This window comes from Xiphophorus couchianus, chromosome 2 (assembly GCF_001444195.1).
Source record: "Xiphophorus couchianus chromosome 2, X_couchianus-1.0, whole genome shotgun sequence".
NCBI classification, from domain to species: Eukaryota; Metazoa; Chordata; class Actinopteri; order Cyprinodontiformes; family Poeciliidae; genus Xiphophorus; species Xiphophorus couchianus.
The window spans coordinates 16,705,455-16,723,176 of NC_040229.1; the positions used below are offsets into that span (position 1 = coordinate 16,705,455).

Here is a 17,722-nt window from a genome sequence, read left to right on the forward strand (position 1 = left end):
CTTGTTGAGGTGAAGAATGTCCCAAACTTGCACTTATTGCCTTTAGTGGGAAATGAGGAGAGTGGGACACAGGATGTTTACACACATTTCTGTACCTTTAAATATCATTTTTTGTGTTTGCTTGAATTATGAGTTTCCATAAATGTATATGGCTATGTATATATTAGTGAAACTCTATGTGTGTATGTGTGTGTTGAAGTGTGAAGATGCTTCTGTGCGCACAAGTGTAAAAAGAGCTTGACCTGGTTACCACCTGTTACCATGGAGATGGTAAGTGGCCTTTCAAGAGATGTCCAACCGGATGATGAGATCAGATTACATCAGTGAAGGGAAAGAGGTAACAAACACTGAAGTGAGTAAGATAAGGAGCACAAATGGAGGATGTAAGGAGGTTTAGTGATGGACCTTGGAGTCCTACAAATGGAGTGCCCCAAAAGGAATCCTAAACCACAAACCCACAATACACACTCCGTATGACCAATGCTGTATTGGAAACATCAGATGTCAGATTAAGTACAGAGAATGAAAACAAATGCATGCTAGTTTTGTGGTCTGGTGGTTGTCATGAAGTGCTGAACTACCAACTGCTCAATTTATATGACTAGCAGGCTGCTTGGAGAGCTGGATGTTGATGGGCCTTTTAAATAGTGGACAGCAGGACTGTTTATCTAGCCAAAACTAGAGACACCAATGGTGACAAAAGAGAAGTCGATGGATAGTAACAGGTTGATGACTAAGCTGGGAACAATTCTTAAATCTGAGCAAGGAGCTGATGAAACATAGCTCCAGACTCTAAAATTTCGATTTATCCACACATTTATATCTTATAAATAGCTTTTGAAAACTTTCTGGGCTATTTTTGGTTATAGTAAACTTTGTTTTACCTCAATCATACTGTAATTTGACAACCCAAAAAACTGACAAACCTGAGTAAAAGATTCTAATTTATGTTACAAGATATAATTTTAAGACTTAACTGAAAAAAACCACAGGTTGTAATAGTGGTCATAATTCATTTTCAACTTTTTCAGCCATAAGAAAACAAAAGAAAAACGTCAAAGTTACCTTCATGGTTATCGGTAAAGTCAGTGTAATCATCAACGTCTTCAATGCATGAGGCGTCAGCTATAGGGCATGTAAATTAATTAATACATACTTGATAAAAGCAAGCACGCAGAGCAGAGTAACACTACAATGCTAAAGCTATAATTGTGGTTAAACTAGCTATAACAGTGACCCCCAACCCCCGGGCCGCAGACCAGTACCGGTCTGTGGACATATTGGTACATATCGGGCCGTGCAAGAAATAATTAAATATTTCCGTTTTATGTATTATTTGAGTCTGGAAGATCTTTTATTTTGAAAATCCTTAAACCGAATTCTCTCGTTTACGTCTTGCGCGCCAACATTGAGCCCACAAACAGAAAAATGAGTGAGAAACAGATCAGATGTCTTTGAAAAGACATCTGATATGAGGCAAAAAAAAAAAAAGGCTTTAGCGAAAACGCCAACATGCACAAGCATTATCTCACGGGTCCACGGTTCACGGTATCCACAGCAAAATTCCCGAGTCTTGACCGGTTCGCAGTAATAAAAAGGTTGGGGACCACTGAGCTATAGTATTTTACCTTAAATCACATTGTTCTGAATATTACAGCCACATTATAACATACACCTCTGTCTTCTAGAGAGAATTTCATCAGGACAAACAATAAATTTTAGACAAGTTGGTGATTGCAGTTGGTGATTGCTCCCTGCCAGTAGGAAAAAATAAATATAGAGGAAGTGTTTTCTTTTCGAGATTTTTAATGCTCCGATGCATTCCCACCAGATTCAATGAAAAACTGGCAGAGAGCAAAACCAACTTATCTTATATAAGCTTATCTTATATTAGCTTATATATTATATAAGGTAAAATACTACTACCACTAATACTAATCATTATCACTATCATCACCATTATCAGTATCATCTGAAATATTAAAGGCTGACATTTAAGTGAGATATATTGCTACATTATTCTACTATTATGTAAAATTATAGTGATCCAACACACACGATTCAAACAAGAGGACATACAGTAGATCTACTCTACTAACCATCAGAGTCCAGACAGCCACTTTTTACTATAAGTAAATATAAAAAAAAGAACAAATGAATGTATAAAACAAAATTACTGTGTATATAACACAACTAATATAGTGTCTCTATGACTACTGCCAATGAATCATTCTCCCTCAAAAGCAAACAATATTCTGTACATGAACTGGTGTAAAGTGAAAGACTGTTACGCAGTCTTTCACTTTAAAGTGCACTAACTATAGGTGAAAGTAATGTTTCAACAAATCTTTACACTGTAAATGACAATGACATACAAACTGTATACATACTGTATCTCTATTTTATCTGAAATGACCAGGTTCCTATGCAAACAATCCTCATAAAAGTAAAAACTTTCTAACAATATTCTGGAAAATATTTGTCAGTAGCTCTGAGGATACTTTGTCAAAAATATCAACATATTTTTGACATTTTTAAATATGCAGGAGTATCAGAAAAACTTTGTCTTAAAGAGGAATTGTCAGTTATACTGAAATGTAAATATAAGGAATATCATCAATGCATTTTGTATATGTACTTATTACAGCCATTTGCAAGAATATCTATTAAGTCTATTATATCTATTATGTTGGACCTGAAGACAAAAAAAATCCAAATTCAAATTGTTAAAACTTTTTATGCACTGCATCGTAGTTAGGTATTTACTGATATATGTATAAATGGATCATCTCCATCAAAACATCCACACACAGGAATATCATTTAATCAGATTTACCCAGTCTGATCTCATCGTAGACATGGTCCTCTAGTAAAACTGGTGATTAAAGGAGTTATACAGAACACAGGAAAATCAGAGATTAGTGCTATACACTTTGCTCTTTGGGGGTTCTTGGGATGGGGCTAAAAATCTACTTATTAGGTCATTTTCAGAATCTCTGTGGACAGGGAAAATATTTTAGTTAACGGAGCAAAAAGTACTATTAAAAGCACCAATAATTTTCATCTTATTGGTTGAAAATTATTGGTTCTCAACCAGTAAGATTAATTGGTTCATCTCTTGGAAACACCCCTTGTCTCGTTGACTTTTTATTTATTTTTATTAACCTCCAGGTAATTTTGATTCATTACTTCTTCATTTAAAAATCAACTTCTTGAAACAACTGTAGCAAAGCAGTGTTAATTATTTTACTTGTGTTTTTCAGCATTTGTTTTGTGCTTTAGTGATCATTACTATATAGTATTTTCTACATAAATATTTTGCCATATTTTATCTTAATGCAACCTTTCTAGTTAAATTAAATAAACACCTGCACGATTATGACATGTGATGCACACCATACCTATTGAACACTGCTATTTAGTTCATATTATTGCATAAAAGATAAGATGTGGTTTTATCCATTACACCCTGTATTGCTGTTATGCTATCATGACTGGGACCTTGGTAACTGTCTATCACATCAGACTTTATAGCTTCTTGTAGGCCTTCTTAATGTCAGCAACCTATTGAAACTGTCAATGGCACATGTCATTCCAGGGCTTGTCTCTCCTTAATGGCTTCTTGTCATTCATTGCACTTCCACTTTGCACATTTTTCCCTGGGGGTTGTCAGTTTTGATTTTCTGAAATTGATCGTGTTTTATACTAAATGTACAGTAGTACTACACGGAAAGTTCACTCATTTAAAATTCAAGATTTACTTCTCTAGCACTATAAAGAAAGAGAGTCAAGAAAGAGGAGGGATGACAGACAGACAGACAGACAGACAGACAGACAGACAGACAGACAGACAGACAGACAGACAGACAGATAGATAGATAGATAGATAGATAGATAGATAGATAGATATCACAATATAGTGATGGTCAGTATTGCATAACAGGACCAGATGGTTTTCTTGGCAGTGCCATGGTGTTGGCTGCCATGATGCTGTAAGCTTGTTTCCTGTATGTGTCAACATGAGAGAACTACAAAACACTGGGTCTTCACATTAATAGCAGGGTTATGGATCCAGTGGCACCAGCATAAAAGCTGGTGACAGTCGATCCATTCAACAGTTGGAGGTATACTACACTGCTGTTGAGTCATCACAACTGCAATAACTATTATGTCAACTTCAGTATACATCACATTTCAAGGCTGCTCGGCTATAATTCAGATTGTTCAATGTTTTCCATAATAATATAGATTTACATAAAAAGTAACTAAAGATTAAATGAAGAAGGCATGCTTATAATTTCTTTGTAGATTAGGAGAAGCAGGAAGTAAGTGATTATGTGTCTCACCCAAAGCTTAAACAGACATTTCAAATTGACCCTTAAGCTGTAACTTCCTGTCCCTCTGTAGATTTGAAAGGAACAGAAGAGGTCTCAGTATGAGTGCCATCCGACTCTTTCTGGACCTTCTAAGGACATGAGGGAAATGTTTCCATTAAGCTAATGTGGGTCTGATCCATGGTGATGCATGTGAAGTGACAGGATGTTGGGTGTGGGGGTGTGGGGTCAATCTAGAATTGGGTGTCTGTGGACAGGTGATAAGAGGCAAGAGCAAGCAGAAAATCTGTTGTGTACACACAGAGGAAGCACTCTCCCAAAGGTGGAAAAACACATCATATGTATGCACACCAACATCCAAAAGCACACGGGACCTGTTTGAATTTGCACGCTCTCCTTGCAGTGATCAAAGATTTGTTGTGGGAGTGTACAAATTTCTCAAGTGAATTCAAACAAGGCCAAGATCTAATTGCTTTCATTGTGGGTGTGGGGTTAACACACTTAGGTTTGTTGGGGGCATTTTGGGTGGGGAGCACATTATGGAGTTTACCTTCTACGTCATTACAGTCAAAGTCTGGAGTGAAGCATGAATGGAGACAAAAGCACACACACAAACCCATGAAAGAAAAATCATTGCTAATAGCAGAAATCACCACATTCAAAAAAAGTTGATGAAATGGTTATTCACAAATGTTAAGCTCAAAAATTATTGAAATGACTTTAAGGCTGAAAGTGAAGCAATGATATGAGAGAACAAGGTAAGTTTTTTTTAAAGTTCTGTAAATCATCATACACTTATGTAAGCCATATTTTGTCACATACTTTTGTACGACAACCAGCAGACATAAATGTACATCAGTATATATTGTGGTCATAATACTAATAATGAATCAATTAAGGCAGATAAAATAGCACATACATTTGAAAAACAAATCTGAAAAGACAACTCACCTTTGACCCGTTCTCCACGGTTGAGCTGGATCTCTCCTTCCCCTTGTGGGGTGTAGGGCTTGACCACAATGAAGGTACGTCCTGGGACAGCACTGTAGAGTTTCCGTTTGGGCCCACGAGGGCCTGTCAGTGCAGGAGGTGTGTGATGAGGTGGGCTTGGGTCTCGCTGCACTGAGCCAGGGCTGTAAACAAACACATATGTTACTGTGGTGATTCCAGGGAGCTGGTAACTGAAGCCGGTTGTCACTGACATGGTCGTCAGTGGGACAGCGACCTGGTGACACCCCCTGGTTGTTAATGTTCCCAGGGAGGGATTCATAGGCATGCCTAAGTACCTGCCAATCAACAGTCAGTGTTCCACAGGAGAGTCATGAGAGGATAGTATTTTCCTCCAAGACACTCTTGTCCTCCCCCTGTTTCTTCTTCAGTAGCAAAGACAATATTCTTGCTCTCTTTTACCCTCTCCCTCTTAGGTGTCCCCTCTCTCTTGCATCCTATTCGAGGTAGGAGAAGAAAAATGTACCAGTAAAAGGAATAGCCCTGTTTCCTTTCCTGTGTGGATTTATCAGGTCCGACTGGCAGCCCCCTTTAGTTAGACACATCCTGAGTTTGGATTCCATCAGAAGTCCCTTCAAAAGACAAACAGAAATCTCCCGTATCCCCTGTACTCCAGATGCTCCGAGCTGGACTACAGATCCTCCCTTGTCCTTGGGTCCTGGTTTTCCTGCTGTGGAGGAGAAAGGTTAGGTCTGCTCCCCAACTCCCGCTCCCTCTCCCCGGAGTCCCTCCGTGTCTGCCTCTCCTCTCCCCTCCACCCCTCACACATGCGTTCACACACACTCACACACACGCCAGCAATGCTGCTGCTGCTGCTGCTGTGCTCAGTGCCTCTCCTCCGTTTTGACGGCTCGCTCACACTCTCACGCCACAAGCCCTCTATGTGCATTCTAGCTGTGCACCCAGGCACAAACACACACAGCCCCCTCCGCTCCGGCTAGCATTGCACCTTCACTGGCATGGCATACGCCACTGCCAGTATGTCGCTAACACATCGCTGACACACACCAGTCCCAGAGCACAAGTGATCTCCTTCTGCCTGTCTGCCGAGAGTGTGCATGCGCCATAGCTCCCTGAGGCAGGCTGCGTAAGTATATGTGTGTGTGTCTGTCGGGGTGTGCACTTGTGTGCAGAGGGGTGGCAGGTGGGGGGAGGCAAAAGCTCCAGCCCATTTGGTTTAATTGTCGCTCCTGACTCATTGCCTCTTTGCCTTGAATCCCCTCTGTCTCTCTCTCTTTCTCTCTCACTTCCATTTCACCTGCTTTCATCCTTCTCCTCCACATTTCTTCACACCGCATCTCCATTCTCTCCTTTTCCTGCCTCTCTCTCAAGCAATGAATTCTAATACAGCAGCAGAGCTCCGCCTAGTCTTCATTCATCATCACCTCTGTGGCTGTGTAAGTTGCATTCAGCATCATTCCGCTGCTTGTGCTGCCAAAGCTTTCTCACAAGCATCTTCTTTTTTATTTAGGAGAAAAACAATTATAATGTGCAATCACAAATATATTTAGAAAAAATCAGTTTTTTATGTCTTAACTTGATCTTGTGTGTGTTAACTGCTCATTCAGTACAAAAAGTCGCTTTATTATTCTTTGAAATGAAATACTGACACAATTAGCATTGATATTTACAGTTCTTCTCTTTCTCACATATAATCAGGTTACAACCACGAGCTTCAGTTTATTTAGTTCAGATTTTGGTGGTATAGACCAAAACAAAGTAGTGCACAATTGTAAAGTAAAGATTAAATAATAATTTCCAAAGCTTTTGTAACAAAAAAGTAAAAAAAAAAAAAAAGGTGTGGCATGGATATGTATTTAAGTGGCATAAATCAATAATTAAACTTCCCTTTCAATACAAGGAAAGGCAAGAGCTGTAATTACAAAAAGAGCTTCATTACAGCTCTTTTTTGTGAAATCTTTTGTTGTAGGTCTCTACCACAGATCTACACACTGAAATCTTGCTCCATATCTGACTGCCCCAGGGCACTTGTGGCTACAAGCTAGTAGCCTCCATTCAGTTTGTGAATGACTGGTTTCAAAGTGCCTGAAAACTGCTATATAAGTCTGATGTCATTTCATTTCGTATCTCTTTGGAAAGCAACTCAGGATGAGTCAAATTGGATGGAGAGTATGAACATGAATTTTCAAGTTTTACCACAGTCCTGATTGAATTTGAGTCTACGTTTTTGACTGGAACATTAGGAAGAATAAACTCTTCCTTGGAGCTGCAGTCCCAAGCTCCTCCAGACTAGAGACAGCAGAAATAAGAAAACACCTTGTGAAATTGTCCATCTGCTGAACTTATACAAACTACTTCTCAGTCCAATGCTCCTGAGAAAGATTATAGACAGTATCATGGAGGAGCACTGTTGTGATGACATGATGAAGGGGGAGCTTTTTAGAGACAAAAGCCCATTTCAAGACATCAAATTTCCTTTAAGTTATTTTTGAAACATATTTACTTGTTTGTCCAATCAACTGAACTATGTACCTGGAAAATACATCTTATCAGCCCTTTATTATCCCACAATCTGCTATTATGAAGGGATATTTGGATATTTTAAGGTTTCTATGTTATTGTGCATAAACCAGATTGGAAAGTTTTAGTTATTTACAGATTCTAAAGGTGGTGATTCAAATTTTTCTAATTTTCATTTCTTCTTCAGATGAAGAGCTTCCTTGGGTTGTTAACATGTACATTACTTAGCAATACAGTCACACTCCCAACATTGACTAGCAACATTTATGACTGGGAAGAAGTGCAGAAAAAAATCAAACTTTTTGTCTGGCTTATCTAGTTAGAAATATCTATTTTTGGAAATCTTCAACGTGTGTCCCATTTTCCAATAAGGTTGTGAGTTTCTGTCTTGTGTCTTGTGAGCCTTTGTCATGGAGTCATGTGTGAAGCTGGATTTACACCATGCCTATATTCCACATGACAGACAATGTTTTCTTTCAGCCTAATGAGAGCCCAACATATATATTTTTTACTTTAGGTGTTATAGCTACTAGATATAGTTTTCCAGAACAGCAACTGCTCACCTGCCTGGTCACTGTCATGGTGTACTCAGTGCACCCGCAGCAGAGAAGCACAGGGCCGGGTAGGCAAGCACAGCTCTGTGTGGCGGTGGCATGGTATGTATCGCAATCGTGTTCTAAAACTGATAAAGTTCTGAAACTCACTTCATGTGAAAATCCACTCATATTAGTGATCCTGGTGTGTTTTCTTTTCACCAGTATCGTTCTGGTGGATGTTGTAACCTAGTAAGTAAGGGTGGCTGTTGACTTGTCGCACTCTTTCTACTGCTACAGACAAAGGCGAGAGGATCCATAGCGGTATCGGATCAAAAGAGCTCATATACTGTAAGTGACTTTGAAAAATATCTCCTTTTCCTCTCACTTCATAACAAAGTGTTGCTTTGTATTGTTATATCACATAAAATCCCAATGAAGTTTATGATCATGATGTAAGAAAATTTTGAAAACATCAAGATATTTGTTTTGGCACTTCATCCGTATAGCAGAAACATAGGTCTGGTTACACTACATGTGCAATAGCCTTTTTTCTGTCTATTTCTATTTGTTGCCTTAATTTTAATTAATGATTTCTGTCTCATATTTTCTCCTTGTCTTATTGTCTTCATTGTTTCTTATTTATAGACTTATTTATTTCCTTTTTCCTTACTCAACTCTTCCTTTCACCCCCTCAACCCAACACCTCCCCCAAAACACCCAACATCGAAACAACCATTTGCTGATGGTTTTCCAATTGCTATAGAATCTGACGACCTATGGTGGCTCCAGCATATTAATGTCTGAGTCACAGCTTAGAACAACAGCAGCACACTTATCAAGCTTTAAGAGGGTTGCAGAAGGAAGATGAGGCTGCGCTATGCAGACACTTTATCATCCTCACCTTTACAAAAACAATTATAGCTGTAGTTTTAGGTACACAGCCACCTTTATTTTGGCAAAGATATCAATTCAAAAGCTTGTCAGAAAGATTTTCATCTATTTCAACTTCACAGCTGGATGAATGCCAGCCAGGACATTATTCTTTGAGTAATTTCATCAAGACATCTTGGATGTGGAGGGAATTGCTCACCTTTCTCTTTAAAACCAGAGGCTGTGTGAGGTAATGTCTTTTGAAATCAGAGGTACAGTATGTGAGAGATGCAAAAATTGTTGAGGCAGTAACAAACATGCTCTGTCACACAAATTCAATCACATTTGTCACCTCGCTTTGAAGTATACCAGTGTACCTCACAGAATCTCTCTCACATTTGGATAACTTGATTATCATAACATTTATCCAAGTGAGGTTATATCTTCAGTCTGATTTCATTATTACACTATATGCAAATATACTGTCTACTTGAGTTCAATTTAACACAATCTCTGAAAACTGTTGTCCTAACCAATTGGATGAGCTTTCTATTATTATCATTCAACATAGAGTTTGTGGCTGGTGAACATTAAATATGGAAAATAAATATTTCCGATGGATATTAGAGTCTCATTTGTTTTCATTCAAACTTTCTCCTCTGCTATTCATATCTACTGTTATTCTGAGCTTCAAATTGATCTCAATAGTTTGCTTTGTTGTTTGCGATGACAGATCGCTGCAATCAGACTGCATTTGATTGAATTGCAATTTAGTAGTAATGAAATTTAAAATGAACTGATCAATGAAAATGCATGCTGAAATGTATTTTAATTGAACTGGGTGTGTTATTTTACAACAAATACTGTTGTATTTGAATTGAACTGAAATTCAGTGTATTTTAAAATAACACTTTTCATAGTTGGTTTTCCAACAAGAGACTGGAGTATAAACTTTAATCTAATTTGTGCGACGGAGGCTTAGGTTGAAAACAATAAAAATATATAAAAGTAGCTGTTTCTGTTTTGTATTATACCTCTAATCACAATTAATAAACCCAGTTAATCATATGTTATCTTCTGAACAGCTTAGCAATGGGTTCAGCTGCCTAAGGTTGGGTTTATTTTATAAAGTGTTGACATAAATCTGAAGAAACACCTCAAAATGTCATTTAATGCCATTTACCCAGATGCTATCAAATTAAGCTGCTTCGGTGATGCATTTTTATGCATGACTGTCTTGCCCTAGCAGGTAAATGGGTTTTTCCTCAAATAGCCCACCTCTCTAAGGTGAGATCTGCAGTGCTAATCAGCATAACACTTTGCATTCTAATGATCCTCACTCTGCCCTTGGCTTGCTGCACATGAATGAATCCATGTCCTTTCATTCTTTCTTCCTTAACATGGGAGTGTCTATGGCTATTAAGGAGAATGAAGATTGTGGACTTTGCACATGGGAAGAACATTTAAGGTTATGCCCAGCAAATCTACAATTCACAACAGTAAAACCGCGTCTTAGCTTGTTAAGAAAGATTGAGTTTGGCTAGGCAAACACCACTTAGCTCTTACTGAGAAGCTTTACTTATTGACTGAAACATGAACATTTCTGCCATTTTTAAATATGTAGATAATAGCCTCATTGTTTTAAAACCTCCAGACCACTGCTCATATTTTATAAAGATTGCTGAAACAAGAATTTTTTTGTTCTTTTTCACCTTGAATGCTTCCTACAAAGTCCATCAGCACCTTTGAATAAATAGTTGAAAATGACACTGAGAACGTAATAGGAACTTGTTTAAAATATGACCTCTGACAACTCACTGAAAACCTGTGAGTGGAAAGACTTTTATTCCCATGAGTCACTTAGTCTTCTCTTCAGGGACAGAATGAAGGGAAATAATAATGGAAGAAAGAATAGAGTAAAAGTTATAAAACAATACAAGACCCCGAGGTACACTGAAAACTCAGAAGGCTTATGGTTGACCTTTAAGTATGATGGAACTCATGACCTGGAGGGATATGACTAACCAAACGAACATCAAACGTACCATGGATATCAAATTACTCTTGGAAATTATAAGTGGGTGGGAGAAACTGCAGGGATAAGGTTAACATCTTGAAAGTCAAAGCAATGCTCTACAGAACAAAAAAACAGAACATAGCAAGAGAAGATGGCAGTGGCAGTTCTTGCATGAAAGAGAATGTGACAAGAGAATTACTGATTAAACTTTTTTCCAGAAAATGTTTCGTCATATGTTTCAAAAACCTAAACCAGTTTTGAATAGAATGTGGTTAGTGAATAATAATTCTGGGTTGTCTAAACATTGCAATTTTCATGGTTGTCTCAACATAAAGCTGTCTTTATGCCAACAGGAAAGTTGTCACAAAACGAATGGACTTTATGACTCAAACTTTATTTTAAAAATTTGAACTTTTTGTGATCAAATCCACTCCAGTTACAGACAAGAGATAACAAATTTGAGCTAATTTGAAAACATCAATGAGAAATAATCCAAAAAGAGTTATCATATCAACCAGTGATGTTCATTAATTATTACTAGAACACTGATAAATCCTTAAAAAAGCTTGTTTTTCATTGTATGCCCACTTAAAAAAATTCAGTAGTTTGGCAATCAGATATCAATATGTAATATACATAAGAAAGATTTTAATTACTACTATCCACTGACTTATTTAGGATAAAAGTGATGAAGATGATGTTTACTATGCTTTCAGTGGGTGCTTGTGTTAGCAATAGCACAACACATTTTAAACTGTATTCAAAACCTCCACCCTGATTCACCCTGATTGAAAGACACAAAGTGTGCAACTCAATATGTAGTTTCAAGTTAATACAATGAAACAGTGTTCCTTAGGAGATAAATTACTACGCCATATTGATAAGACATTAAGTGGCTAATGAAAATATTATGGCAAAAGCAAATATGTTTTTTCTAATAAAAATGTACATCATCACATCAAAACCTGGCAGTATTTCTAATTTTATTGTCTACTGTGTAAGATAAAGATCTTATTATGGCCAAACTTCTAGACCTTAACGTGATTTTATTTGTATTTCTTGTTTGTCTGCTTTAATGAACTCTACAGTAGTTGGTTTTATCCATTCTCTCTTAATTGTTTTGAATAATTTTTATTAACCTTCTACCAAAATAAGGTCAAGTTTTAGAACTCTAAAAGCCTGTTACACAAATAGGGAGGAGGAAGTGATGGTGAGTTTCACAGGAGTCTGTTGTTGACCAGCCAAACTAATTTCACACTCCCCTGGCACCTATAATGCCGCTAGAATTACCACTGGCATAAACAGTAGGTCAGACAGTGAAAAGGAGAGAGGGAGAATATCATAAAAAAAAAATATTCAAGGACACCATCACTCTCACTTGGATGCAGGTTCTGCATATTGAGACCAGCTGGTCATTTAGGACTCCATATACATTCTCCTTACTTTAATATATAGTGCCAAGGTTGGAACAAGGTCTCAGCTCCATGCTTAAAGGAGGCTTTTTACTCCAGGACTCAGCAGATGTATTAACCCTGCTTTCTATTCTCTTAGTCTTTTGTTTTCTTTTCACTCCACCCAAACATCCTTGGTCTGAACAAACATATCCACAAAAACATTAACGCGATATCTGTTACTAAATACCCTGTGCAGCGCTGATATTGTAGAAAATAATCAAATTCATTGCGACATAACTTTAGACCACTAAGAGACAAACATTTTAAAGTAAGGACAGGCAAGCCAACAATCTGAATTTTGAACAAAGGTTGTTGAGTAGTCTACAGCACAAAATGAGAATTACAATCATCAAGCAGTGTTCTACACAGGGAATAATATTAAAATGTTTTAGGAGATATTTTAAATACTTTCTATGCAAATCAGTCGCCAGAAGAAAAAGACTTCATGAGTTACTAATAATAATTATGCACTCACTTTAAACTTAATGTAAATGGAAGGCTGAAGCCCTCATTAAACACAATTTATTTGATAAAACATACCAAAATGAAACTAAACATGAAAATAATCAGACATCAGACCATTTCACATGTACACTGAATATATACTGCATGTAGTTGAGCTCTTTTAACCTAAGAGCCTATTTAAGTAATAAACCAATTATCTCAGAAATGTGATCTAGTTTGAATTAATCTATTGGTTAAATGCAAACAAATTAGATTTAGTCTGCCCTCAATTGACAGGACCTTTTGAACTGGGCTGGATGTCTTATATCATTACTCATAGCTCCAATTTGAGAATGAAGCCAATACATAAATCACTCTAACTCAAAATTTATCTAATGATCCAAACAAGCTGACAGATTAAAGTTTGTTACAAGGGAGATCATTATTAGCTCCTATCAGCATGTACAGCCCTGTGCAAGCACCATTAATTAAACACTGTTGTAATTGGGCCTTTATACACATTAAAACTTTAAAACACAAACTCCAAGAATATTCTTTCTCATCCCTTTGAAAAGAAAAACAACATCTCAGCATAGTATAATAAACAAACTTGGCCATTGTTTATATATGACATGAACATGCCTATAATTATTCCCAAATACCCAGAAGCATTGATCATTCAAAAGTTATACCAAGCATAACCAGCAAACCTTTTAAAAACCTGTGTTCAGTTTATTACAGTAAAGCCAATATCAATTTATATACATCTTTTGGGTAATAATCCAAAATATGTTTACTTTTGTATGACTTTTGTAGAACACATTTAATAGAAAATATCTTTATATGTGCAAATGACTAATGATTAAATGAAGGTTGCATGATTCTTAACATGTAATGTTTTATCCAGAATGACATGGCTTAAAAATCTAAGTAGGTACATAATCAAAAGTCAAGTCACAAATTAGCTGTTAGAGTGAATATGTGAGAAGACTGGCAAGGATGAGGTGAAAAAAGATTGGCAGTTTTCATTTGCTGGTATTTGTTGAGTATAACCAGAAATAACAAGTGAAACCAGGCAGAAGAGATTGTTACAAACCTGAGTCTCCCACGAGGACCATGTCCATGAGGGTAGCCATGGCTGTGGGAACGTCTGGGGACCGGCCTGTCCTCTTCATGCATGTGATGTAATGATGGTGAGCGGGAATGGGAGGATCTGGAGCTGCCGGTACTCTGGAGACTGCTGTCAGGGATCTCTCCATGACGACCCTGACATAAAGCAGAAGGACAAAACATCACTACGTGATTGAGTAAATAACCATGCAAACAGTCTGCTTTAATGGCATTACAGTTGGTTCTAACAACCTTTTATAATAGTCTTACTTCTCCAAGGCTGCTGTGCTGTTGCCCAAAAGCTGGGAGACTGCGCAGTGAGGGAACAGGGGAGTGACCAGGGCGACCGCGGGATTCTCGAGGGCGCGGAGGGTGGATGTGATCATGGTCACCATTAAGGTTGTTGTCACTTGCAGACCGCAGCAAGGAACGTGGTGAGGGGAGAGTGCCAGCCACAACACGTCTACGGTTGGTGTAGGAGGGGGTCTCCCTGAAAGGCACTAGAAACAAAAAGAGGGAAACCGTAGACTAAAGGAAGATATTATCGCAGACTACAGACATAGATTGTTTGATGGCAATAACTATTTTAAACCTTAAAGTTAAATAAAATTTATTGTAAGTGTATTAAATTCTTTCACAAACATCTGGAAATGAGATGATACATATACAGTAATAAGTATTCATACCCTTTACAGATTACACATTTAGTCATATTAAAAAAAAATTCTATGTATTTTTTTGTGATTTTTTGTGATGAACCAACACAAAGTAGAATACAATTGTGAAGTGGAAAGAAAATGATATAGGTTCTAAACGTAACAAATAAAAATCTGAAACATGTGATAAACATTCACTGCTTCAGTCTGTACCTATAAAACCAGCAATTACCACCGGATCTCAATAAAGCGCTCTGTACCTTGAGGCTAGCGATTCTGTATATTCTTCTTTGCAAAATTGACCAAGCTTAGAAGTACAGGACGGATATAGTTTATGACCATTAATTTCAATTTGTGCCACATAGGTTTACAGCTTACAATGGGCCATTCCTACACAGGCATACTTGATATAAACCATTCCATTGTAACTCTGACAGAACGTCAGAGGTTCATTTGACCTGCAGGAAAATGAACCTTTGCCCCCGTCTCAAGTCTTTTACACCCTCTAATATATGTTCTTCCACAATTGTCTATTCACTTTCCCATAAACATCAGACCACTTGCATAGAGCTGGTGGTTCCATCATGGTTCTACCATTCATGGAACAAGTGGGGACACAGTGGGGACATATTTATCACAGTGGGGACAATGAGTTCAATGAAATGTGCTGTGTTCTGCCACATGTAATATATTGCATATAGGATTGATGTGTACCAATATTGCTCATGTTAAATTGCAAAGTAGACCTCTTCTGAATCAAACAGCAGTTTTGTTGCATGTATGATTTGTGGAGTGGACACCAATTAAAAGATAGAAGACAAAAGATTCTACCTGAGGTGTGGATTTCAACAGCTCCCCCAGAGTTGCCCTGGGCCTCTCAGCTGGTTCTCTAATTAAAGCTGTAATTTGCTTGTCAGTTTAGGTAATTAATGCTAGATGTCTAGCATTAATCACCTAAACTGGCCTGCCAAAATAAGCCAAGTCTGTCTTGTTAGGTTAAACATTGGCCAAAAGTCTTTCTATTTTTAGACTGAACAGAGCTTTGTTTAGCCTGCCATAATCTTTTATAAACTAACCCTGCTTCAAAGATCTCTACAACTTTTATCCTGATCTGTACAGTGTGTTTCTTGGTCTTCATCAAGCTGTTTGGTGCTGGATTTATACTGAGATTAAATTCCACACAGCTGAGCTCTATTTACTAACTAGGTAGCTTTTACAGGCAAATGGTTGCACTGCACTTATGAACCCTAAATACAAATGCATGCTACACTGTTCTGATATTAATTTATTAAAAAAAACACATGCATCATTTTGCTTCCACTTCACAGTTATGTGCTGTGTTGTGTTGGCCAATCATTTAAATTCTCAATAAAATATTGATCTTTTGGGGTTGCAATGTGACAATATGTGAGAAAGTTTATGGCACATTATTAGATTGTTGTCATCCATACATTTCAAACTAGGAAGTATGTTAAATAATAAATTCACATCAGTGAGTGAAAGACAAGAAATCTAAATGAAATGAAATAGGATATAGGATATAGGGATTTTTATAAGCATAAATATTATATTTTAATCACCTAGAATGAAAACCACAATAAAATCCTGACTTGTTGACAAAGATGGATATGTAAGCAACAATATCTAGCATTTATATGCGATTACAGATGTACTAGGATTGTTGCTTACAAAGGAAAAACTAATTTGAGAAATTTGTCTTGGAATGGGGTATTACAAGTTGTCCACACCAGATGGCAGAGTTTTCCTGTATGTTATTTCACAGAGAAACTGCTTAACTCCTTAACTTAAGAGTCCAGTGTCCTCACACATCCTTCTTCTTTTTTATATTCTTCAGTCTGTATTTTAAACTCTTATCAGTTACATAAATACACTGGCATAAAGAGTGTAGCTGAATATTTAATCAACTTTAGTAAAGTGACTTCTATTCTCAACTTACCAACATCTGATGCTTTGTGGACCTTAATGATTTCTGCGAGATCAAAGTTTCCTGCTATAATAGCCACCTAATGGAAGAAAACAACATGGAAAGCAGAGATAATGTTTAAGTGACAGAAAACAAATCTAAGCACATACTCAACAGTTTTTGTAGTCTGGAAATGTTTCACTCATACAAAAAATATTTGCACATCATTTGTCTTTAATAAAATGAATAATTCAATGTATTAAGACAAAGCTACACTTTATAAACATTAAATCTATGTAATTTAACACAATTAAAATTAAACTTGCAGCTACTATTAGACACCACACATACCTGAAAAGCAGTCTGGCTATTGTAGTTCTTTATCTCTTTATTGGCTCCTCGGAAAAGCAAGACACGTGCACAGCTATCCTAAATGAGGAATGAGAGATTCATGTGTTGAAATATCACCACTGTTTGTACATTAAAGATAGAATTTTTTGCATCACATCAGATAACACTTAAGGATTAATTCACTTCATGTTTGCCAAAGCCATTTGTAGAAGTATCCCTGCATACGTCAAAAATGTTTACAAACTTTATTAGACTAAATATATGTCTGTCTCAATGTTAAACCATTAGAGTACTGAAATACATTACTCAGGTCACAATGGAAGTGAGACTACAGAGTTAAAAAAAAATAAAAAATTACAACTACAAAAACCAGCAGAGTAATGGTCTTGAAAAGTCAGACACCAAGAAGTGCATCATAATTCGGAGACATACACTGTGACGGTTATTGTGACTATTATTGCCTGGAGCAGCATTACTGTTAACCTCTTGAATTTTCTCTAAAAGAAATCTAGCCTAGAGCACCATTTAAAAATGACT

At 37.1% G+C, this 17,722-nt stretch overlaps 1 protein-coding gene across 5 annotated transcripts in view; it reads right to left on the minus strand.

Moving 5' to 3' along the window:
• The window catches only part of shank3a (SH3 and multiple ankyrin repeat domains 3a), a 153,501-nt gene that overhangs the window by 63,168 nt on the left and 72,611 nt on the right, over positions 1-17,722 (minus strand). For all 5 annotated transcript variants that reach the window (XR_003598389.1, XM_028039669.1, XM_028039662.1 and 2 more), the window contains exons 8-12: positions 17,186-17,263; positions 16,868-16,934; positions 14,525-14,754; positions 14,241-14,410; positions 5,286-5,467 (exon numbers count right to left, since the gene is read on the minus strand). Coding sequence is in view for 4 of the 5 variants with exons in the window: in XM_028039669.1 (XP_027895470.1) it covers positions 5,286-5,467; positions 14,241-14,410; positions 14,525-14,754; positions 16,868-16,934; positions 17,186-17,263 (727 nt within the window). In the remaining variant the exon portion in view is untranslated. The remainder of the gene's footprint in view (positions 1-5,285; positions 5,468-14,240; positions 14,411-14,524; positions 14,755-16,867; positions 16,935-17,185; positions 17,264-17,722) is intronic.